General features: G+C 52.5%; 1 protein-coding gene across 4 annotated transcripts in view; it reads left to right on the top strand.

The window, feature by feature from the left end:
• The window catches only part of SLC39A11 (solute carrier family 39 member 11), a 326,016-nt gene that overhangs the window by 245,749 nt on the left and 54,758 nt on the right, over positions 1-25,509 (top strand). For 3 of the 4 annotated variants that reach the window (XM_032429848.1, XM_032429847.1, XM_032429851.1), the window contains exon 7: positions 11,136-11,205. In XM_032429848.1, the coding sequence (XP_032285739.1) occupies positions 11,136-11,205 (70 nt within the window). Of the gene's footprint in view, positions 1-11,135; positions 11,206-15,011; positions 17,183-25,509 lie in introns of those variants that run through there. The other variant, XM_032429850.1, reaches the window with a different exon arrangement.

Raw genomic sequence — 25,509 nt, 5'->3', positions numbered from 1 at the left:
GAAACAATATAGGGAAGGGAGGGAGGAAGGAAGGATGGATGGAAGGAAGGAAGGAAGGAAGGAAGGAAGGAAGGAAGGAAGGGAAAGAGAAAGAAAGGAAGAAAGGGAAAGAGAAGGTATCTAATTAATATCCAGAAGATAAAATGAACACCAGAAAGAATCAAGAAAGCATCCATTGGGCCTTGATTCCTGGGACCACTTTCTTCCAATGGGATGAGTTTAAAACCTTAGGAGTATGTTGCCTTCTCTTCTGATAGCAACCTGATATGTAAAGAATATATGGTAGCACCCCACTATTGTAAACTCCATTTTTTTTGGATTGCCATTTTTTTAATTGACCTGGGAATACACCTTAGATGAGCTGTATCTGCAGAACAAGTACCCAGTGGGATAGCTTTCATAGAGTAGAGGTGGAAAGAGAGCAGAGGTGGGAAGAAAGGACACTGAATTCTTTAACTTTTACAAGGCTCAACAGAGTAGGAAGCAACAGTGCTGTCAGCCAACTAAATCAAGATTGTGATACATTAAAGAAACAAATGTATTAATATTTAAAGTTATGTAAAGTTATAGTGGTACCCAATGGAGAAGGAAAAGCCAGAACTTTAAAAAGTACATTGCCTCTTAGGCATGGAACTAGGGGTGGGGAGCAGACGTGGGGAAATTTATTACTTTAGATTTTGCTGAACATGATGTTTTCTTCCATGTGTAGGTGTATCGCTTTGCATATGTGAGATACGCGAGCAGGCGGAGTGGGAGAGGGAGAAGCAGGCTTCCCGCTGAGCAGGGAGCCCGATGCGGGGCTCGATCCCAGGACCCTGGGATCATGACCTGAGCTGAAGGCAGATGCTTAATGACTGAGCCACCCAGACGCCCCTAAAATAACCATTTTTTAGGTTCAAAGTAGGAATATAAAATGAAACGTTTTTATGTGCCTAAAGGCTTAGGAAAAGTAAAAGGATGTTCGAATATACGGAGATAGTAGCCGCTGAAGGAGTGAGAGTGCTAAGGAGGAATCGAGCGGGAGTCATGGAAGGTAGTATGGGGCAAGGGGGAGCGCGTGGAGCCCGGGCTGGAGATACCAGTCCCCACGTCTCTAAACGGGCTAAGAGCAGTACCAATCTCATGGGGTTGTTGAAAAGACCAAATTAAATATGGTGGCCCAATGGGTGCTCTTGTTGGCATTAACACCATTCTCAGTCCTTTGAGTCCTAAGCAGGAGGGGAGGCCTGATGGTCAACTAAACAAAGGAGTCAGTGTGGTGCGCTATGAAAAAGAAGGAACGCATAGGCTGAACCTCTTAAGGGCTGTGTGACTTTGGGTGTGTCGCTTGACCACTCTGAACCCCGGTTTACCTCTCTGAAAGATATGATAACAATATCGATTTTGCAATTGAATTAGGGTTAGATTAGACCAATTTAGATAATCAACATAGAGAACTTAGGGCAGGCTTTGGCTGAATTATTGGGTGTTTTGGTTGCAAGTTGCAGAGCGAGAACCCAAACTGTTTTAGGAAAATAGTGGGGTGTTGAAAGGCTGTTGATGTATCTCACATACGCACAGGAAGGACAGAGGTGCAGCCAGGCTCCCGGCTTCAGGGATAAATGAAAAATAGACCCAGATACTTCCAGGGTCCAGTTTGCTTTATCTGTCACTGCTTCCCGTCACACGCCGGCTACACCGGCTCCTTCTCTGGACCAGTTTCTTCTACGAGACACAGAGGAAGGCTAATGACAGTTCCTGGCCTTCCCGTCCTGGCCCTCTTCTTCACTTGCTCTTCAGAAAAATCCCAGCCCTGATTGGGCCCACTTGGCCAAGTGCCCAGTCAGCCATGGCCAGGAGGACGGGTTTGCCCGCAAGCCACCACTGGGCCCACGGCGATCGCAGAGCTGGGGTGGAGAAGGCAGGTGGTTATTTTCCTCTTCTGTTAACATTCTTGTGAAATGCTCCTACTCCCTTTAAGAAAAATACCGCCCCCGCCTTCATACCGGCATCGTATTATAGTCCCTGCCATCGGCGGAGCAGAACCCAGCCGTATGGCCTGAGACATCACTCCTTGCCCGGCTTTTAGAAATACTTGGGTGGGAGTCAGGTACAGGGAGTGATAAATGAACCTGTACCTTACGTTATTCATCATCCTGGAAGAGCTGCCAGAGTCTAATTTCGTTCCTAAGTCCTTCGAGGGGGTTAAAAGAGTTCTTCCCTCCCAGTTTCTTTAGGCCCTCCAGTCCATGTGAGTTACAGACCCAGGAGTCAGCCCCCCTCTTACCTCCAAGGCCCCGCATTCCAGCGTGTCCAAGAGCTCGCCGTACCCCGAGCCCGGCCTGCGGGACAGAGTGCACGGAGGCGCACCCGCGCGCAGCTGTGCTTCCGAGGCAGGTGGCCCCAGGCTGCCTGTCCCTTTAGCAAGGCAGCTCCACCCTGGGGGACCGAGACTGCAGCGACTCTTCATGCGGAACCCGGGGAGGGCTAGCGGGGGTCAGCCACCGCCTGCCTGCCTAGGGCTGCGAGATCCTCTGGGCAGGGTGATTCCCACGGAGTCAGGAGGGGTGACAGCCAACTCCCTGCTCCCCTGGCTTCGCCTGACCCCAGGAATCCCCAGTCTTTGGGGGAGAAGCCCGTGAGATGCCGGGCTGTTAGCTGCGTGGATATGTGTGCGCGCCATCAGCTGCGGACACTGCTGGGGAGGCAGGTTCTCGGGCTGAGCTCCTGCTATGACTTCCTGCCAGTGGTCGGTGGGACTTTGAGACAGGGACAGTGCCCTGGGGTGGCTTTGGCCATGCTTTCCCCGCTCTCTCCTGGAACTCTGTCCCACCTCAGAGTAGTTTTCCCGAACTGAGAGATGGGGGGAGGGAGGCTTCAGAGTGCAGCGTGGTGCTGGGGGGCCTCCTCATTGCCTGGGGCCGGGCAGCACGTACCAGAACTGCAGCCCCAGCTGCAGGTAAGCCTGCTCATCACAGGATATGGTGGTCCTGGAAAATCATTCTCCGCCGGCCACGCTGTAGACTGCCTAGTGTCCATCGTCCTGCCTCTTCATGGTTGTAGAGCTTCTCAGGTTTTCAGTGCTGCCCAACCCCCCCCCCCCAAAAAGGATTTGTTGGTAAATTACAGAACGGAACCTTATGCACTTAAATAGTGTGAATTTGTCAGATCTGAGCAGCCAGATGCTTCCCTGCATGCCAGAACCTTTGGAAGTGGGGAGAGGAAGCTCAGGGACCAGGTGATTGGGCAGAGGCTCAAAAGGAGAGACTACAGTGCTCTCTGGCCCCTACCTGGTCTGACCCTCTACCACACCTGGTCTGACCCCACTATCACACCTGGTCTGACTCCACTATCACACCTGGTCTGACCCCACTACCACACCTGGTCTGACCCCACTCTCACACCTGGTCTGACCCTCTACCACACCTGTTCTGACCTCACCACCACACCTGGTCTGACCCTCTACCACACCTGGTCTGATCCCACTACCACACCTGATCTGACCCCTCTACCACACCTGGTCTGACCTTCTACCACACCTGGTCTGACCCTCTACCACACCTGGTCTGATCTCTATCACACCTGGTCTGACCTCTGTCATACCTGGTCTGACCCTCTACTACACCTGGCATGTCCCTGGGCCTGAAAATTAATCCTCTCGCTGGAGGGCAACCCCTGCTGTGGCCGCAGGGGTGCACGGTGAGGGGAACTGGCTGGAGGCCTGAGTCTGGGCATGAAGCAGAGCTTGTGCGTCGGACTATCTCAGCATTATCTGTAGCAGCAAAGGCATTCCCTCCCTTTTTCTCCGCGGGAACATGGGGATCTGATCTTTGGTTGCTGAAAACTGAAGCAAATTGAAATTGACTCTTGGATGTGGGTATCAAACAGGATGCCTTCACTTGCTGTTTAAAGATGTGGCTGTGTCATCTGTCCACATTCCCACCAACGAGGAGACGCCTCCTGCTCGGTGGTCTGCTGGGGTGGGAGGTGGCAGGGACCACAGGACAGCAGTTTCTCTGGGTCCTTCACTGGAGAGAGTAGAATATACCAAAAAAGCACACTTGGAAACATTAATTATAGAGTGCTTATTTTAATTAGAGGGTGATCCCTGTTGGAGTATCTTCAGTTATCAAGATCTCGTAATAAACTCTTAAGGCATGACTATTGACATCGATAGGAATGTGAGTTAAATTCAACTCTTCTGGAACACCTGTGTTTCTCGTCTTTCCCAACACTTGACTTTACCCAATACGAATAGCAGGGCTAGTAATCCATATTAGAAAGTGTGTTGAACTACTTTTTCAGAAAAATGACACTAAGTAGATCATTTTTATCCTTCATAGGGCATTTGCCAGACTCCACGGGGATTCCATGGCAATACCTGGCTGGTTGTACCAACATCTTGTCTAATGAGCGTGTAATATGATATGAGATCCCACCTTCCTGCTGGAATTCTGTGTGTGGCCAAAGATGGGCCAAGTGGGGAAATCAGCATATTGTGGGCCAGTCTCCCCAGAAGGCTCAGCCAAGCTGAGGGTTCAGAGTAGAAATAAAGACAGCACGTGTGTCTACGCCAGATGGGTCAACCCTCCCAACAGCCAAAAGCAAGCCCTTACAGCCAGGAAACCCCTCCTGGAGTATGATGGATACTGCCCCTCTCCCAGCTCAGCGACAGTGCCCAGATGGGCAAGAGCGAGGAGGAATCAGAACTGAGCTGGCCCAGCACCCGTGGAGGCTCCCGATGCCACTGGGGGTGGGCATGCCCCCTTCCTTACGGCCCCTATTGCCCACATGGTCCCCTCCAGCCACAGATTCTCCAGATGGTTATCTCTCTGGGGTTTTTTTGAAGATTTATTTATTTTTGAAAGAGAGCGAGCACATGTAAGCAGGGGGAGGGGCAGAGGGAGAGAGATAATCATTAAGCAGACTCTCCCCTGAGCACAGAGCCTGATGCAGGGCTCGATCCCAGGATCCTGAGATCACAACCTGAGCCAAAACCAAGTGTCAGCCGCTTAACTGACTGAGCCACCCAGGTGCCCCTCTCTATTTTTCAGAAAGTAGCCCATGAGGACCTGGGAATGTGTTAAGTAGCCACTCGACCTTGCTCCTAGGACTGAGCCCATATTTAATGTTGAAGCGTCATCTGGCCAGAAGGGTCATCTTCACAAGGCCAACCTCCCCATTCCTTTCAGCCCAGCCTGCTCTCAGCATCCACGGTCATCCCAGCCTGGGGAGCAGCTCAGTAGCTGCAAACACCCCTCTTCTCCCGGGGAGGGATATTCTCAACATCCCTTCAAGGAGGTAGACGTTTCAAAACCCTCCTCCCTCAAGGTAATTTCTCCCCCTTGCCTAAATCCCTCTGGCTGCAGTTGAGAGCCATCTTCCTCTTGTTCTGTCCTCGGTGGAGATGAGAATAAGGAAGCCATCCTATTTCACATCATTTCTCCACCTTTGGGATTGCTGGTCATGGTGACAGCTATGTTGCTTGTCGGTTGGTATTTATTTTTAAGTAATCTCTACACCCAACGTGGGGCTCGAACTCACAACCCTGAGATCAAGAGTTGCACGCTCCACCGACTGAGCCAGCCAGGCGCCCCTGCAGCCGTGTTTAATATTAAGCCCTCATAGGAAGTGAGCCGCTGTCTTACCTTTCATACTTTGTAAGTCAAGGAGAAAAAGTCATAACCTCACCTCTCATTTCCTGTTGGCCATTGTGTTGACCTTCTCTAGACGGCCTTTGGCTGTGCCGTCTGGAACCGACAGCACGAGCGCTCCCACCAGAGAGCTGAGCGGCACGTACCCGGGAGACCCTGTGGCCCCCGCGGCCCCCGCAGGACCGCCCTGGGATGCAAAGAAGTAACAGCACGGGCGCCGGATGGAGAATGTGGCTTCCCAGCAGCGCCAAAAGCGAACAGACTGAGGTTTCAGTTCGCCGTGAGCCCAGTAGCAGCCCCCCAGCATGAAAGCCACCCAAGAGGCATGTGATCAGGAGCTGCGGTGAGAGAGTCGCAGAGCCCAGAGCAGGGAAGTGAGACGCCCACCGTCTTCAGCCCTGGCCAGAGCGCCCCGGACACCTGGGTTGTATTTCGGACGCCTCTCTCTCTGAGACCATGCTACAGCCGTGCCCACGTGCGGAGGAGCATAACCAGGCAGGAGGGGAAGGGTGTCCCCACAGCAGCTCTGCTGAACCAGACACCGCATTTCTCTGTACCCCGTCCTGGCGTTCCCTCCCATCCCCCACGAGATCTGCCAGCGCTGATGTCAGGCAGCGCTGAAATGTCACAGATGTCACTGTTTCGGAGGCTGGCAAGGTCTCCTGCAGAAGACCTGTGAATTTAAACCCTCCCCCCTCCCACCCCACGCCGTGACCTTAAAAGCGAAGGAATGGCTAGCCCTTGATGGAAAAAGAAAATATTGGTTACTGTGGTCTGAATGTTTGTATCCCCCCAAAATTCATACATAGAAATCCTAACCCGCAACGTGATGGTATCAGGAGGTGCTTAGGTCACGAGGGTGGAGCTCAGGGATGAGTGTCTTATTGCAGAGGCTCAAGAAAGGTCCCTGTCCCTTTGACCATGTGAGGACACGTCTATGAACCAGGAAGGCCAAGTCTGCCGGCATCCTGGTCTCGCGCTTCCCAGCCTCCAGAACCATGAGAAATAGATCCATGTGACTTATCAGCTGCCCCGCTTATGGTATTTTGTGATAGCCGCCCGAACGGACCAAGACACTCGTTTTTAACTGTTCACTTTCCTACCACCTACTTAAACTCTTAGAGTGTTCTAGAATAGTTTAAAACTGAGGAAAAGTACCTCTCGATGGGAGGCCAGTTCTCAACAGGGTACGATTTTTCCCCCGGGGACTCTAGGCAGTGCCTGGGGACATTTTTGATCAGCACAACTCGCGGGGAGGGGGCGTTGCCAGCTTCTAGTGGGCAGAGGCCGGGGGTGGTGCTCACACCTGGCGATGCACAGACCAGCCTCTTAAAACACAACGTCAACAGTGAGAAAGCCGCGCTGAGCACATCATCCTCTATGCAAAGCATCGTTATCCTTTCATTATTCTAAGAACCTTGAACAATATGCCAGGACTTGAGCCATAGCCCCTTTGTTCTCTCCCGCAGTGGGTGACAAGGAGGGATGGAGATTCAGGAGGGCGGGAGCTGGGGAGGCAGACACCCCCGCACAAGAGTGGAGCAGGTGGGCTGGGCCTGAGAGCCTGTTCTCGGGCTGGTCCTCAGGACTCTGCCTCGCCCTGCCTCTGCCAGACGCCCATCTACAGGCCTGGCGTTTATCTTCTCTCTCTTTGCACCCGAGTTAATAGCAGTAGCTGTGGAAAGAGGCAATGGCTTACTGATAATATTCCAGTCACTTTGGCTTCTTGTCTTAATTACCTTCCTAATTTGCACTTTGGGTGGAACACCTGGGGTGTGAGCTCCAGTCGGCAATGTTTTCCTCTGCTCCTTTTCCACCCAGCGGGTTCTTTCTACCATCTGTTGATCTTAAGTATCTGCCTTAATTCTCTTATTTATGTTCTTTCCGCGTGGGTAATTTGTCTTCGTCTCTCATTAGTTTCTCTCCCGGGTATTATCCTACCTTCAGACAAGGTAGCCACTGCGTTCCTTTTCCCCAAGTTTCTTTCCTTCCCCTGGCAGGGAGCGGGGGGAAAGGCTTTGGCCCCCTCCCACAGGCAACTTGTGCTTTGGAAGCTGGGCTCCCCCAGAGGAGGGAGGGGCTCATTTTGCAATTCATCAGAGCAGGTTCCCTCACTGTTGGCCCAGGTACACGGTGGGGGCAGAGGCACTATGCATTCACTTTGCTCCAAACCTCTTTGGGGTACAGATTCAGATACCAGCTCTTGCCACCCACACCTGGGAGAAAGCCACAAGCCAGGTTGGCAAATGGGTGGGGGCGGGGGAGAGTGGGGGACTGAGATTCGAGGCCTGGCTCTGCTTCTTGAGGCTTGTGTCTCTTTGAGCAGACGCTTTTTCTCCTGCCTTAACTGGGTACTCCCCTGCCCAACCTCCCAGAGCCACTGAGGGCATTTATATAAGTCAGAGTGCTGGGACTTTTGCCAAATAACAAGAAGGGCTTAGTTTGCTAATTAATATAGGTCCTGTGGCTCTGGGCTGCACTATCATTTACATTAAAATGACTCATTAGAGCAAAATCTTTAACAAAAGAGCAGACCAACTGTTGTTTATAGTTTAGAAAAGGAAATTTTTTTCAGAGGAAGGGATATGCCCCTCTGGCGTCATAAAACACCCCTTAGTCCCTCCCTAGCTTTTGGCACCTCTCCCCGGTGGGCCAGGGGTCCCTGGTGAAGCTCTTTGCCTTGGAGACCCCCAGTTACCTCTGAGAGAGGGTTGAGGGCCTGTGTTGGTACAAAACAAAGTTGAGAACAGCAGCCTTGTAAACACTGGACTCTGATGGTAGGAGACTGGCCAGATGGAGGCATCTCAGATGTCCTCCAACTTTCTGAGACTCAGAAGATGCATAAAAAAGGCTTCCTCCAATCCTGCTGGAAAGGATGCCTGGAACTCCCAGACATATCATCCATCGCAGCCCGCACTGAAATCCAGCCCTTCCCCTAGGACACTCCTCCTTTGGGAAGCTTGTCAGATGCATCAGGCAAATCTGGAGATGGTGAACATGCGTCCAAAGCCCTCCCTGGAGCTGTGGCTTCCCCCAACCTCAGAGGACTTTTCTGAAAGAGACGGAAAAGAACGCACGGCCAGGGAGAGCAAAGAGCCTGGACCTCAGAACCAGAGCCCGCCTGGGCTCTCAGACCAGCTCCCCCTCCCCTTTCCTCTCTGATGTGGGAGCAGAGGTGACGATCCCCACCTTTACTTCATGCTTCTAGCCCGGCGTCTGGCCCACAGGTGGCCACCGGCCCCCCATTTTCAAAAGAAAGACCACAAAGACGCTAAGATCTTGAATACAAGGCCTAATTTAGAATCAGAGCCATCTCAGAGGAAGGACTTGCTGAATGAAGCCTCAGCCTTTGTGAAGAATTTACATCAGGAGCCTTAAAAATTGAGCAAACATAAATCCATTTTTAAAAAGCTTGATTTGAAACATCTGGTTGCTCTGGCAGCGCCGACTTGGCCGGCCACCTCAGCCCCGGAGCTCGTTAGAGGCACCGTCTCGGGCTTCTCAGCAGTCGGCCACGGGGTGAGCCACACGTGCTGGGAGGATGCTGCCTGGTTTGGGGAAGACACCCCCCCAAACCCCTAAATTCTGAGTCTGACAGTGGCCCAAGAGTCATGCCACATGATCTGTGGGGTTTCCTGCACCTCTACAGTCCTAGGATTCTGTATCCCATCATTGGTCATTATGAGAAATATGGGAAGATATTTGATGGAGCATCAGAATCCCAAATTCTCAATCAGCAGCCTCCAGTGGCTATAGCCGCCCGATAAGGTCCCCACAGGAGACTGAAGCACAGAGGGTAAACTGAGGCAAACAAAGAGCCCTTTATGCCTTAGCAGGGTCTTTGGACTCCAAACCCCACTGTGGTTTCTTGGTGAACCAGACTGGATTATAGGTGAGCTCTTACGCCTTAACATGGGACAAGTCTGAGCAATCCTTTGGTCTCCAGGTGTCTCCTAGAGTCATCATTGCAAGCCCAGCATCCTTGGCCAACCCCAACTAAACAGGACACAAAGGACAAAAAGGGGCATTTCAGAGAGACAGTGAATCCCAAAAGAAAACAATCCCTTCTCACTCAGTAGATTTTTCCCTTCTTCTCTCTTTACAACACAAAAGTTCCTCCTGGCCCCAAAAGCCCTTGGTCTTGATTCCGACCAATATTGGTAGTCCTCTTTCTGGCCTTGATTCAGAAGGGGTCTTTAAATTCTCCCACAGATATCAGAAAGTGTTTTGTTGTTGTTTTTAAAGATTTTATTTATTTGACAGAGAGAGACACAGTGAGGGAGGGAACACAAGCAGGGGGAGTGGGAGAGGGAGAAGCAGCCTTCCCGCTGAGCAGGGAGCCCAATGCAGGGCTCTATCCCAGGACCCTGGGATCATGACCTGAGCCAAAGGCAGATGCTTAACCGACTGAGCCACCCAGGCGCCCCGAAAGTGTTTTAACATTATGGGACTACCCCACTGATCCCAGGCCACTGGGACAGTTCCATTTTTCCATAATCTTTCCCTCTCTATCAGATACTCATAGACCAGCATTGTCCTCCACATGTGATCAAAGTCAGGGTTTGGTAAGCTTGGCCGGCTCACTAGTCCCTCTGGAAAGGACTTGGGGAATCATCTTGTACATCCTCAAGCTTAAGCTAGACTATAGCCACACCTTCTCAGAGTAGACTGGGACAGTCTACCATTTCAAGATGGCTCCTCAAATGTCTGGGAAGACATCATTGGGCTACCACATCAGCCTTGGATATCTTGTCGCTTGAGCTAATAAAACCCTATGTGTTTAGCTCAGGAGTCAGTCATCAAGCTCTTTCTGTAAAGGGCCAGACAGTAAATATTTTAGGTCTTTGGGCCATACAGTCTCTGTCACAGCTACTCATCTCTGCTGATGTCACGCAAAACCAGCCATAGACAACTTGTCAACCGATAAGCATGGCAGTGTGCCAATGAAGCTTTGTGAACACTAAAATTATATAATTGTCATGTGTCATGAAATACTACTCTTTCTTTGATTTTTTTCCAATTATTTAAAAATGTACGGGGCGCCTGGGTGGCTCAGTTGGTTAAGCGACTGCCTTCGGCTCAGGTCATGATCCTGGAGTCCCGGGATCGAGTCCCGCATCGGACTCCCTGCTCAGCAGGGAGTCTGCTTCTCCCTCTGATCCTCCCCACTCTCATGCTCTCTCTCTCTGTCTTTTTCTCTCTCTCAAATAAATAAATAAAATCTTTAAAAAAAAAAAAAAAAAAAAGACTATTGCTTTAAAAAAAAAAAATAAAAAAATAAAAATGTAAAAATCGTTCTTAGCTTATTAAGAACAAAAACAGGCAGTGGGCTAGGTTTGGCCCCCAGACCATTGTTGGCCAACCCCCTGGTTGAAACTCCTGTTACGTGGATTTTCTGTTACTGGCAGCCTCATGCAGTCTCACCTGCCACAGTGATGGTGATGAACCTTATTTGAAAATTGCTCCTAACCCCTCATGGTTTTTTTTCTATGTCTGTTTCAGAGGGTCTTGCTGTCGGCGTTGGGTTTGGGGCTATAGGAAAGACAGCATCAGCCACCTTCGAGAGTGCCAGGTAAGCCAGAACCCTAGAGCATGGCGCGGCACCCAGCGGTGCTCTGGAAATGCTTGTTACCTGGACGGGCACCCCCAGCCCCACTGGTGGAAGTGGGAGCAAGGTCAGGTGAGGCTTACCTGAGAGAGGAACTCCATCAAAGAAGCAGGTGTACGCCATTTGTCAGATAAGCTATCTAATGGGTAACCACTTTGAAAACACCCACATGGATATAATCACCTGCATCCCCCAAATCCTTTAAATGTATAAAGACTAAACACCAAAAACAAAACAAAAAAATAGAGCCAGCTCTGATGCTCTCACCTGCTCCCTCCTTTCAAAGCGCCCCCCTTCTCTTTCTGGACACTGCACTCCCCTGCTGTCCCCCCTTAGTGTCTGTTCCTCTGCAGGTTCTCCTGCGGGCTTCTCATCCTGTGGCCCCTTCAGAAATGTCGATGTTGCCCAGGAGCCATCGCTGGGGCTCCCTTTCTCCCCACTTAGTGCAGTCCCCTTGGGGAACCTTCTCCATTTCCAAGACTTTATTTTCCATCTGTTTTCTGGGGATGCCAGCATTGGTCTTCAGCCTTGATTGTTTGCCGGAGCTTAGTCCTCCAGGTCCAGCTGTCTTGCAGACGTCTCCACTTAGATGTTTCTCGGGATCCCCACATTCAGCTGATTGCCTCCATCTGCCATCTGGCGAAAACTGCCCCTCCTGCAGGCTTGCCCAGCACCGCCTTGCCCCCAGCTGACCAAACCAAACTCACTGCTATCCTCCACTCCTTATTTCCATAGGCAATCTTCCATAGATAATCACCATACCTTATAAATTCTTCTTCCCTTCTACCTCCCTGACGTTACAAAGCGCCTAGATGAGGCTACAGCCTTGGGACCACAAAAGGGCTTATCCTTTAGCCCTCATGGAGATGGGCTCTACACGGTCCCCCATGCCTACAAAACCATGAATACTATAGCCTCCGGGCTGGAGGAGAGCAGGGAGGAGCCTTCCATCCAAGGCTGGCAAAGTCAGGTGCCTTCAGGAGACTAAGGGGCAAGAAAACACGTGGACACAGTCATTGGGTAGAGACCGTTGGGAATGGTAAGGATGGAGGTGAATCTCAGCTAGGCAGTGCGTGCACTATCGAAGGGCACAATTATTTTAAAAATGAAACTCACGTTACAGAGGTGGCCCACGGGCCACTGGTTTCTGACCCCTGCATCTAGCTCATTTCACTGCCTTCTGATTGAGGCAATCTCAAAATCGACCTTTTCTTTCCCTCCCATGAGGCAATGGTCCCGCCTCCTTCGGCGATCAACCCTGTGTCTATCCCGCATGCTTGTCAGGAACTCGCTTCTCCCAGAGCCCCTTTCCTGTGCTTCCCGGCGGCCGAACCTGCGTGAGGCCTCTTTATGCCCCATCACCTCCGTCTAGCTATCCCTTGGCCGACATGGGGCCCCTGGGTGTTAGGTGTAGCCTCTGCCCATCTTTAAATTCTAATGCTGCGTGTTAGGGGACATGTGTGCTCCTTGAAGCCCCAGATGTGTGTGTGGGCTGGCATGTTCCAAGTCGAAATTTTCCCTGTTCTCAGCTTCTCATTCCCACCTGCCAGGCCCGCAAGTCACTCCAGCTTCGTCTGTTAACATGATGTCCATTGTGAAAACCAAATGAGAGGTAGATGGGGGGGGGGGGGGGGGGGGGGGAAGGGTAAAAGGGGGGAAAGGTCACAAAAATCAAGGGTGAGGGGTGAATGATAATGCCCTGCAGACTGCTCTTCTTGCACGGGGTGGGGGGGATTGGGGGCGCCGGGGAGTGTGGCTCGGTGTCCCCCGCACAGCCGTGTTGATCTTGGCCTCGCCTAGACCACGAGAAACTTCCGAGTCAGCGGGAGCTAGGGAGGCACAGTGGCCCCGAGGGGCTGGCCCTGGAAGCATCCACAGGCCAGGTCCTCCCAGGGCACAGGCACCGCGCACATTGCAGTAGGTCTGTGGCCCGCAGGTGACAGCCCTGGCCCCCATCCCTGCGCTCACAGGCCAGGCCTTCAGTCCGGTGGCGCCGTGTCTCCTGGGACATCGAGATGTCAACTCGGATGGCCCTCTCTTCTATCACCTGTACTTTCTGCTCATCTTGATAAATATTTCTGAAGAAAGTAGAGCAAAAACCTTTCCAACCCAGCTCCTCCCTTCCCTTTGATGAAGCAGGCTGTCTCGGAGTTACATAAACCCTCCACAGGACCCTCCCCATCCCACTGGGAGTGAGCTGGGGCTGCAGGCCTCAGGATTTTCAGCCTCACAAAACCCCTGCTGAATGAGCTGCTGGGCGGGAGGCCCGGGAGGGGGGGGGCGATTCTCACGCCCCCGCACTGCACCCACCCCCAGCCACAGCCTGGGGGGCAGAGATGTTAGAGCTCTGGCACCATCACTGCTATGTCCAGAGGGTCTCCCTCAAGCAGACCCCACCCTTCAGCCCATTTTCCCCACCCAGAAATCCGTATCTAGTCCATGATTTGGGTTTCTCCTTAACAAATGCCTGTGATCTTACCCTTGAGTGGGGGAAACCACACAACAGCCCCCAGGCCAGGCTTGTGAGCTTTCTCGGCCCTTCCCTCACAGTACAAATGAGTTTCCATGGGAGGATGGGGACCAGCGGGCGGTCGTTGAAAGGGAGTGAGGGAGAAGGAGAAAGAAAGCGACAGGCGAATAATGCCGGAGGGTGGGCTGCAAGAGCTAAGTCATCAGATGATTAAACACATCTCGTCAAAGAGACAGGTTGTGCTTGATAAAATTCCAGCTCCGTGAGATACAGAGGCAGCTCGCTTCACACATGACACGGGGAGGTTGAAAATAAAGGCACGAGAAGAGATACAAGGTACACGCTGACCAAAAGAAAGCAGGGATGGCAGTTTTAGAATCAGACAAGACAGACTTTGAGGCAGAAAGCCTCATAAAGAATAAAGGTCAGTACTTCCCAAGAAGAGAAACCGCGCCCCAGTTTGCTGTAACCCCTGTGCATGTGTGTGCACCTAGCAACGGTGAGTCTCAAACTGGTTAAGAACAATGGTCAGAACTGCAAGGAAAAAAAAAAAAAAAGACAAAACCGCCGTCCCGGTGAGTGGTTATGATCCCCCTCTCCGGCACTGAGAAAACAGATGAAAAGTTAGCACCATGTCCATCACGGACGGATGCAGGGCCCCAAACTAGCGACTAGAAAACTTCCATTCTCTTTAAGCACACATGGGCGTGTTTCCCAAAATTGAGGACAGAGCTCTGCCGCAGAGGTCAGAGTGCCCCCAAATCGATACTGTTCAGACCACGGTCTGACCTCAATGCGACATAACTGAAAATCACAGAAAAGATAGCCAAAATAGTTGGTTAGCGGGCCATAAGATTAGCGGAGTGTGAGCTCCAAGGGAGGGATACAAACCCAATGTGTGTCTCTTCCCTCCCGTCGGGGGCGCTTCTGAGAACGCGGGGTACTTCATCAGGAGTGTGGGGACGGGCACCCCCGAGAGGTGGAGATGACAGAGGCAGGGGACACTGTGAACAAGTGCCCACATTGGTCCCCAAGGCGTTTTTAGGGCCAGGCGAGGATGGAGTTCACATGGTGCTTCCTAGAAGGCAAGCCTGACAGCTGAGGAAGCCCATCACTGAGCAAGAGGTTGGCAGCTAGGGTGTGTTCTGATGCAGGGACATGACAAAACCCAAGAGGCGATTTGAACAGCGATCTGGCTCTGATGGGATAATTTTGGGGGGAAGGGGTAGACTGACCAGTGTGAAGAATTCAGCCCTCGAACAGATCGGTATTGACTACCCACAGCTTTGCGCCTTCACAGCTCCCAGGACGACGAGGGAGGCGGTGACGGTGTGGGAATGAAGAGGGACCAGTGGGAGGAAGAGGTTTTCAGTGCAGAACCGCCCGACGGCAGCTGTCGGCTGATTTTGTTGTCGTGTGGAAGGGAGAAGGGAGAATCGGGTTCGGGCAACAGGGAGATATAGGTAATCACGTGGCGCCGTGGAAGGGTCCCCAGGGAGGCAGTACGCATTTGCATGGACTTGGGAACGAAGGTAGCTGGCACGTGCCTGGGCTACGCATGGGTCAAGCTCGCTGCTGTACATTTCGTGCAGGGGGTCAGCAAACTGCAGCCCATGGGCCAGGTCTGGCCCAACACCCGGTTCTGGAAATGGCATTTTCTTAGAACACAGCCAACACCCGTGTGTTTTACCTATCATCTGTCGCTCCTCCTGTGCTGTGTTGGTTGAGTTGGGTAATTGCCACAGAATCTCGAGGCTGAAGGCTGAGAATATTTATTATCTGGCCCGTTGCAGACAGTCTGTAGACCCCTAATCTAGTGGAAGACCATAATTTTAGTCCAGATCTGTCATCAGACGCTCTGATGCATGCCCGCTAACTTTTGTACAACCTCTTTCTTGTGCCCTGTGTATAATGCATCTGGAAGCAGGAGGTTCTCTTCCCACCCACATGGCATCGCAGCCACCAGGAAAGAAGAGAAAGGTACAAAGAAATACTCCCTAGAGGGCACCGGCTTCAATTCTGACCTGGACTCGGGCAGGACGCAGGCGTATGATTTGTGTTTGGCTTCTGCCACCTAGTGTTCGGACGCTGTCACTTCACCTTTATGGTGCCCTTCCCAAGGCCCTCCTGAGCTCCCTCCACCTTTCCTTCCTCACTGGACAGCTTGCCTGGTGCTCTTCATCCGGAATTCAGCGTCCCCCTGAATTACAGAGAATCTCAGGCCTCAAAGGGCAGCCCATGGCTCAAGGGAAACACGGCTTTCTTCTTTCTGATCTGGCCCCATAGCAATTTCTTCTGGTTTCACCACAAACAAATTCTTCAGACCACATGTCCTTGGGGTGTTTGCTGCTTAAACAGTTTTCCTTTCTGAAGTGGCATTACCTCCAAAGAACGTGTTCCCCAGAGAGGAAACATGCCCTCCGCTCTCACTCGACTCCATGGCAAGTATAATTCAAACCAGCAGGGAGAGCGAAGTTACTTACGCATAAGCATTTCGCTTCACATACCAATTCCTATGTAGGCTTTGACTCAGCACACCCGTTGGGAGGTGTCTGTCATCTTTGAACACACCCCGACCAGCAGGTACAACAGGCTTTGTGGAGCTGAGGAGGCTGGCTGGCTGCAGACTCATAGTATGCCATGGATGATCCACAAGCCACATCCCCAAGGTGCGCCTGGACATGTGCCCCAATCAACTAAGGCTAACCCACACCCAGATGCTTGGGAAGGGATGCCAGGTCGATTAGCCTGCCTTCCGACCAAAGATGAGGTCATTAAGTTACGGGGGGCAGCGGGGACATCAAAATAAAATTTTAAAGTATATGTTTGCCTCCCAGATCAAGGAGTAAGTCGTAAGTCAGATATATGCTTTCCCCGGCTTGAAAACCAATACATATGTTGGTATATTAATGATCACTTAAGACAGCAGTCATTGGTCAACTAAGTAGCCATTTGTTTAGAAACAAAAATGGCAGGAGACACATTTTCCTGGTCATTAGTCAACAGTCTCCAGTTGATGAGTAGGTCTGTATTTGGAAGTCACCTATTACTTACGTGCTTCTATCTGTCCAACTAGTCCCCCTACTTCGGTTCCAGTAAATTCTTGAAAACAGGTTTGCAAATTAAATGTAGGGCAGGTCAAGAGCAGGCGTCACTGTTGTGGTGGGGAGGGGTCTTGGAGAACTGAAGTGTAAACTTCTGCATCATAGTTCACTCACACCTCCTGTAACCGCCTCCACAGGTCAAGCTGCTCTTACGAGGCCCCTAGACCTCTCTGTGGCAGGACCAGCTCCCAGACTTCCAGAAGGTTCTCGGGAGACTGTCCTTCCTCAGGCTGCTGGTCTTGACCTCCCCACCCACTCATGGAGTTGGGTCTTACCATTCCCCCGAGGGGAAGCCAGAGCCCAGCCCTGTCTCTCTGGAGAGTGGTCTTCAGCCTGAGAAGCGGAACCCCAGCATGGGGACAGGAAGGTGCCTGGGAGAGGAGATACTTTCACACCTTGACCCGACCACGGCAGAGTGGCCCACACCCTCTCCCCCTCCCCGTGCCACACACCCCGCCGCCCCCCTCCCCCTTTGATCCCTCCAGCAGAACTAGGAGTGAATTCTTGTGCTGTTCTGTATTTGCAACAGCAGATCGTGCTCTCAATTCTATTTTCTGCCAACAAGCCCTTCTCTTGAACCCATCAAGCTACCTTGCCTGGAATTCTAGAGTTATCTATTGGCAGCGCTATCTCTGAAATTGTTCTTTCCAGCCCTCCCGCACAGTGATCACTTTACCCTGAATGCTGAAGAGACCGGGGAGTTTGCAAGCAGCAGGCAGGTGGCACAGAGCGCCACCATGCTGTGGTTTGACATCATTGTCACCAGGTGATGTACAAACAATGACGGAGGGACAGAGGGGGGCAGGAAGCAGTGGAGACACGTTGATGTCAGAAGCAGCAGGCGTCCTCCGCAGAAGTCATACCTACAAAAGCTGAAGACCATGTACTATATACAAGTTTATAAAAATCTGGTGTGCATTTTCATAGCATCTTTGTATTCCATCTGATAGTTCATTCAGTTCAGCACCGAGGGCTCTTCCCCCGCTGTCTTACTGTCCCGCCTCAGCCTGACACCAAGGCTTTGGTGTGGCTCCCCCCCCCCCCACCCGCCAGGAAGGAGGGGAATACGGAACGACAGGGAAAGAGCAGGAAGCCCCTCTGCCCGTGACTGTGGCACCTGGAGGAAAACAGTGGTGCGAACTGATCTAACTGCAGAACATCCCAAAATCCGTTAGTGTTTTCTTTAGGACATTTTAGGGGTAGCGCATTTATTTTTCTAATGACTTTTTTAAAAAATGTTATAAAAGTTATTATATTAGTCGTGAACGTAACAAGGATGAGCCTAAAAGCCCGCCACACATGTGGGTGGAGCCAGACGCGGACTGAGCAGTTCCTCGGGACATTGCAGAGCCCTTCACTCCGCAGCGCTATTCCTGAGCACTCCCCACAGGGTTTTGTGTGGGGTTGGTTTTTTTTTTTTTTTTTTTTGACATTTTTTTCCCCCTTGTCCCCATCGCACTTCAGGAAGTGCCCCTCCCATCCTTGGAACACCTGGGGGCTCTGGATGGAACCTGCCTCCGGAGAACAGTCTGCAGGTGCATTGCTCCAGGAGGCTTGACCACCAGGAGCCAGAAGGGATGGGGGCTGGGAAGCGAGGGCCAGAAAGGAAATGTCTCGGCTCCGTCTCCAGGGTCCTTGTCCAAACCCCAGCGTTCTTACTGCCCTCTGCCACTCTCTTTCCCAGCCCTTTCTTCCTTCCCGTGGGTTTTTATGCTCCCTGCAAGAGCAGGTGGGACAGAAAGCAATGAAAAAAGTAACCGCATCCTGACAGTAAGGCACCTCCAGCTGTGTTTTGTCCCCTAGTCCTGCCAAGGTTTTTCTTTGACCAGGTTATCCTCTCGGGGGGATAGGGGCGTCTTCTCCGACACTTTGCCCTCTATGTCCCCCGGTCTGTGCAGACAAACGGATGCCATTGTTACCTGGAGACCCAGGAACTCTCCAGATGATGAGGCAGAGAATCCGGACCTTCACAGCCATTCATTTGGGAAACATGCCCCTCGGGGGGCCTGCTGCCCTTACATCCTGGCATTGGCTGGATGGAGAGATGCACGCACGGATGAATGAAAGTCTGCTGATAACTTACCTGTCACCTGAGATTGTCCGTGAGAAACTGTTTCATCTTAGTCTGGCTTCACCCACATATCTGGCAGACTTTCCACACTTCCCGGGACAGCTGTGATAAATAACATCATTTTAACAAAGGAGCCCCCCCTCCAGGAAAGAGACAAAGAGAAATCCGATTGGTTTGGGGGTGTTCTGGAAGTCAGGACTCTTCACACCTCTGCTCGCCGCGCGTCCAAGGTGACCGTCTGCTGTGTTGGAGTGACCTCGCCAGAAAGCCCAGCAACGGTCATTCATCCCCTCCTGCTGGTACGAGATTGGGGAGCCATGTCTCACTCTGAAAGATGGTTTCCCTTAAAGGATGGGGACATTCTCTGATGTGAATCTCCAACGGCTGTGTGTGCCTACTCACACGCCCATCCCTCCACACACACAGTTCTACAGAGATAGAAAAATGCCCGCGAGGATTACTAGGAAATGTGCTCATTTCAGCACACTGTCCTTCCGGTGGTACCTCCGGGTCAAGCAGGTGGGACTCGGGTGAGCAAGCCCCTGGCAATCCGACCGTGTCCTTGACTCTTACTACCTACACCGCAGTTTCCATGGGCATTGCATGAAGAGGGGTGGGTTGTATCTGGGGTCCTGGCACTGTTGGGCTTTTGTGGGACATAAAAACATCCCCTGTGTATGTGAAGACGGACATAGAACTGCCACCTTCTATGTTTTGCAAAGTAAAGACATTGAAAGAAAGTCACTATCACAGGCTCTCACCGTCCATCAGTTCTTTTATGAGGGATCTCTCTGTTCAAAATGTACTCATCACCAAAGAAATTAGTTCATATACTCGGGAAAAAACAAAGTCCTTTCTACCTTCCAGATAGGAATTTACTTGTCTTCATCTTTCCCGCGCTCTCTCTCTCTCTCTCTCCATTCAAATTCAGAGCAACGTATAACATGAAATCTTGTAATTATGTTCTTCATACAGATTAGTGAGATTGAGCCCCACTGGACGATGCAACAAGGGCATCTTGGCCATCCACTCTATTCTACTGTGTATCAAGCTCTGCTGAAAATCTTACAGTGTTGTAAACTGTGTTGAAAATCCGTTTCTCTAAATCGGGATGATGTATTTGCAAATATGTTCCTTTGCGTCCTCCTGCCCTATCATCTTCCCCTGTATGCAGAAGCCATCCCGGAGAGGAAGCAGGGTGACAGAGGGAGGTCTTACCAGGGATCTTGACACTTGAATTCCTGGCATTACCCGGAAAGAGAACACCTTCTCTTGGAGAAGGACCCGATACCGGAAGGCACTAAATTCCTTTTAATTGACTAATTCTGTTTCTGCTACTGTGTGGAAACGAGGGCTCCAGGACAGGATAATATCATAGGAAAAAAGATTAATTTTTAACGTACATCTGAATTACAGACACACACGGAGTGGAGTGCCTGTTTGCCCAATGTGGGTTTGGGGTATGATCTGAGAGAAGGCAAGGAACAGCGACACAGTCAACCCCAGACCCTTGTGCACCTGCTTCCAAGGCCACCAAGATAGCAGGTGTCACTCACGGGGAGGGAGATAGAGCGCCTCCCACCAACAGCTGCTCGCATGCGCAGGGCACGGTGAGACAGACCTGTGAGAAGGCATGGGGGCGGGGTGTGGCTGGTGCAGCCCCCGCCCCTCCCCAGTCTAGCGCACCTCAAGAACACGTGGAATATTTAAGAGCATGGATCCTGGAGCTAGACCACCCAGGTTCGAATCCTGGCTCTGCCACTTGCTGTGCAGCCTGAACGGGTTGATTTTTGTTCTGTGCGTCCGTTTCCTAATCTGCAAATTCCCACAATACTAATAATCATCAATAGTCATAGTAGTAGTAGTATCGATAACAGTGTCTTTGGCCTGCCCACTGCAGACGCTCCAGATAGATGCCCAGCCCATTCCTGTCCCAGCCCATGGTCCAGGACAAGAGCTCCCAGCCCCCTGCCTCCCAGAAGGAGAACTGGTTTGGAAGTGGCTTCCACAGTCTACATGGGACCACACAGGCCTGGACGCCCCAGGCCAGGAACGTGGGGGTCTCTCGGTGTGTGTGGCTGGCCCTGACATTGCTTCTGTCGACCAGTGCCTTGGGCCCCCTGCCTAGCATCCTTTCCCTGACTTCCCCTTGGCCCTCCCAGGCTGATTTTCTGGTCATGTCTCAGCATGGAGTCTTCATGCTCACTGTCCCTTGCTCTGGGACTGCTCAGCCTTTATTGTGCAGCATATGCTTTTCTCCATCCTGCACCCTGGCCTGGAACGGAGCCTGAGCCACCTCTTCTGTTCTCTGCACGGGACCCAGGTCCGGGCTGTGCATGGTCGGCTCTGCACCCGGGACGGTGGGGGCGGGGTGGTGGTGGTTGACAGCCTGCCCGGAATTCTGTAGATGGTTTCGTAATGGACAGCCCCTGCCAAGGGCATGAGCCGCTTCCCCGTTGCCCCACAATTCCCTGGACTCCTTCTAGACCTCGAGTTGCTTGTCCCAAGCTGTGCAGGGGGACGGACAGGGCGGCAATGGGAACGGAGGAGAGAAAAGTCTGTGTCGTCTCCAGCGCCTGGGAAAGCCACAAAGAAACCACACTGCTGTTCTCAAAGAGCTTTGTAGGGTCCGTGCCTCCCCCCAAGCCCGCCGCAGGCTAAACAGAGCACACGTTGTGTGGAGATCGGTCCCCCGTGCCAAGATGTCCAACCCTGTCGCCAGGGACTTGGGTGGGGGTGGCTGGAGGCAGTGGTGGGGGAGGAGGGGGCCACAGCGTAAATGGCCCCTTGTGTGGCCGACAGGGAGAAGTGGCTGCTCCCAGACAGAGGGCGTCGCTCGCATGGGTGCGTTGGAGGGGCCCATCACTGCCCCCTCCGGCCTCCCAAAGCAAGGAGAGGTGGAGATCCGCAGCATCTTCCAGAGCAGACGCTAAGGGAGCTCTAGGCGTGGCTTGGTTGGGGTGGTGGTCTTCATTTCGGTTCGTTTGCCCTTGTGACACTCTTAGGGTCGGCTGTCGTAGTCCTCGCTGCCATCCCATTATGGAGACGAGGATGCAGAGCCTGGGAACTTTGTGTGAGGTCAGGCTCATGGCAAGTGGAAGACTTAGGGTTTAACGGAGGTCCGGCCGATGCAGAAGCCCATGTTTAGCCACCACCCCACTCCCTGCCTCCGGCAGCCCCGGAACGGTCATGAGAGCTGACACTGACAGAGTGCTTTCCATGTGCAGACCCCGTGCTCCTCGACTTGTGTATCAGCCACTGCTTGAGGCCCCTGTGAAATGGCCATCCTCATCTTACAGATGCAGAACGCGCCCGGAAACACACGAGGAAAGGGCAGAGGTCGGATTTGCACCCCGGCAGTCTGGCTCTGCAGCCTGTGCCCTAAACCACTGCCCTCTCCTGCCACCCAAGTCACCTACCTGCCATGACCACAGAGGCTTCAAAACCGACCCCCCAGAGTGGTGCAGAAAAGAGTTTCTGCTTAGTTGTAAAAAAAAAAAACGTCTTAACGCCCTGTGCAGAGGCTCTCCAGTTGGCGGTAGGAGGTATGATTCCATTGTCATACGCCTCTCTAACATCCTGTCTCATTGGGCATGTTGGGAATTAGAGGCATATATAAACTCTCCGCAGTGAGGGACAGACTTTCTAGACAGTCCCACGGGCAGCAAGTGTTTATGTCAAAGGTCATGCTGCCCATCCCTCCAGACGTCTGCCGCTGCAGTAAGAACCCTTACCCTTGCCTGGTGTCTCCGTGCAGCCAGATGCTGAGGGAAGGAACTGGGGAGAGGAGAAAGCTCCAAAGAGAGAGGACAGAGATCCTCTGGGTGGCCATGATGTCATGATCCACTTCCCCACCTCACCTCCTGGAAAGCATGGATGGTTGGGCTACATCACTGGAAAGATAGAGCAAGTTACCTGTCCTGTAGGTTCCAGAACAAAAGGAGGTGATAGGCTGCTTGGAAAGAAGCCCCAGGGTTTTTGAGCGATGGTGTTGTGGTCGAATTGTGTGCCCCCCCCCGAAAGGTATGTTAAAGTCCGAGCCTCCCACACCTGTGAATGCCATCTTACTGGGCAATAGGGTCTTTCCAGGTGTAATTAGTTAAGATCAGGTCCTGCTGGATTGGGGTGGGTCCTAAATCCAGTATGACCAGTGTCTCTACAAGATGAGGAGAAAAGACACACACACACATGGAGCAGAGTGCCCCGTGACAACACAGAGAGGGAAGACTCCGTCCCCATGAAGGCAGAGGCAGAGGTTGGAGTGATGAGTGAAGTAGCTACAAGCCAAGAAATGCTAAGGAATGGCAAGAGCCGCCAGGAGCTGGGAGAGCCAAGGGAGCATCCTTCCCCAGTGGTGTGGGAGGGAGCGTAGCCCTGCTGACCCCTCGACTCTGGACGTGTGGCCTCCTGAGCCGTGAGAATAAATCTCTGTGGTCCGAAGCCACCCTGTTAGTGGCACTGGGCTCCAGCGACCACGGGCAACTCACATGTCAGGACTCCGCCCTCCCCATCCGCATCCTCTCCATCCTCAGACCCCACTCGGTTTTCTTCGGCTCCACCCATGGAGGACGCGGAGCCCGGCGCGCCGCTTCTGATCCACATTGCTCTCTATCCGGATGCGTGTTTGTTTCCCTCACCCCCTGGGGAGCTTTCATATTTTTTTTTTTTAATTTCGGGAGGAGGTTATGGTTCTGTTTTGTTGGATTCCTTAAGTCTCTCTCGGTTCAGTTTGGACCAAACTGGAGGAAAGCGGTGGCTTTCTTCTTTGCTCAGCAGCTGCCTTCAGACATGGGCCCATGGGAGAGTCAGGGCTGTCCCCCGTATTGGAGCTATTAAACTGTCGTAAGAAAGAGGCCTTTGTCACGGGGAGCACAGCACTCGGCTCAGAAACAGAGACAGATTGTGCTAGAAAACAAACAACAACAACAAAAAAGGTTCAACCACAGAATTCTTTGGGGCTTCAGTCATCAGCCTGTCGCTTGTTCTTAAAAGACAAATTTCCTTTCCTCGGTGTAATTCCATCAGATAGGCCGTCGGGCTTTAATTCTGCCCAGACCCGGGGCTGGGGGCCCCACCCAGACCACCTACACCGAGCCTGCATCCCGCTGCCTGCTGGGGTGACCTCATGCCTGCCTGCTGGCAGGGTGGCAACCCAGAGCCCCCCCCGCCCCGGGGCCCGGCTGCTCAGGGGGCTGCACAGGAAGGAGAACAAGGACCTGAGTCCACTCAGGGAGAAGCACTTGGAGAAGCCACGGAGGCCACGTTACAGGTGCTTTAGCCCACGAGTGTGAAGATCTTCAGAACTTTGCATTCGACCTGGGAGAGCCTCATTTTATGCAGGAGGAAAACGGAAATAAAGTGACTTGCCCAAAGCCCTCCCCCAACCCCGCCCCCACCATTCACTAAGGTCAGACCATACCTGCCCGCCGGGGACCAGAGGCCAAAATGCCCCGTGTCCCCACATGACACTCAGGGACTGCCGTGGGCCCTGAGGCCCGGAAAAGCTACTCTTCTGCCATTGGCCACAGAGCCTCAGCCACTCCCAGCCACTCCCCGCTTGGCCACCTCCGATCACAGCAGAGTTAGCATCCCCGGTGCTACTCGGTCGGCCAGCACCAGGCGCCCCCCAGGCCCTGGGCCGCAGACAAGATGAAGACAGCTGAGGGAGGGGCTTCACCTGGGCCTCAGGGAGGGGTCCGCATCTGGCCGAGGAAGTCGGGGTTTGTCGCTTCTGTCTTCTCTAGATCCCAGAGCGGCGCTTCTTGACCCCTGGCTCAGGACCAGGCGTGACAGTCACACCCCAGACACAGCCAAGAATGAGGTTCCACAACACGGGCTCAGGGGCGGGGCCCACAGCGGCATTGTGAGCACGCTCCCCTGTGCTGTGGGTGCGCCAGGGAGGAGGGGAGGGAAGTCCCCCGTCTCAGCTGTCCCTCGTGAAGGCGGATATGCTTCCCCAGCCCGCGTCTCTGGCCGGAGGTGAGCATTTCATTACAGACGAGCGACAAGGAAGGAAACGCCGGCTTTATTTTCCATGAGGGCAGATTATTACATTACCTTCAGGACTTTACACAAAATGAAAATGCAGGGTCCCTTGTTCAAAGAGGGGAAAAATGGGGCGCCTGGGTGGCTCAGTCAGTTAAGTGTCTGCCTTCAGCTCGTGATCTCGGGGTCCTGGCTCAGCGGGGAGTCTTCTTTTCTCTCTGCTGCTCCCCTCTCCCCACCGGCTCGTGCTCGCACGCGCTCTCTCTCTCTCTCTCTCAAATAAATAAAATCTTTTTTAAAAAAAGAACAGGAAAAAAAAGTTTTTTTTTTTCTCTCTCTCAGCCCGTCACGGTGTTTCGTTTTGTTGTAAAATTTGTTAATTGCAGTAAAACATAACATAGCGTAAAAATCTACCGTCACAACCATTTTGAGTGTGCAGTCCGGCGGCATTCCGTACATTCGCACTGTTGAACAACCGTCACCACCATCCCTCTCCAGAAATCTCATCTTACAAGATGGAAACTCTGTCCCCATTAAACAAGAGCCCCCCGAGCCCCCCCCCCCCCCCCCCCCCCGCCCCCCCCCCCCTCCACTGTCTCTGAATTGACTACTCCCTCTATACCTCACATGAGTGGAGT

The sequence above is a fragment of the Phoca vitulina genome, unplaced genomic scaffold (assembly GCF_004348235.1).
Source record: "Phoca vitulina isolate PV1807 unplaced genomic scaffold, GSC_HSeal_1.0 scaffold41, whole genome shotgun sequence".
In the NCBI taxonomy this organism is placed as follows: domain Eukaryota; kingdom Metazoa; phylum Chordata; class Mammalia; order Carnivora; family Phocidae; genus Phoca; species Phoca vitulina.
This window is presented reverse-complemented; position numbering and strand designations above follow the sequence as displayed.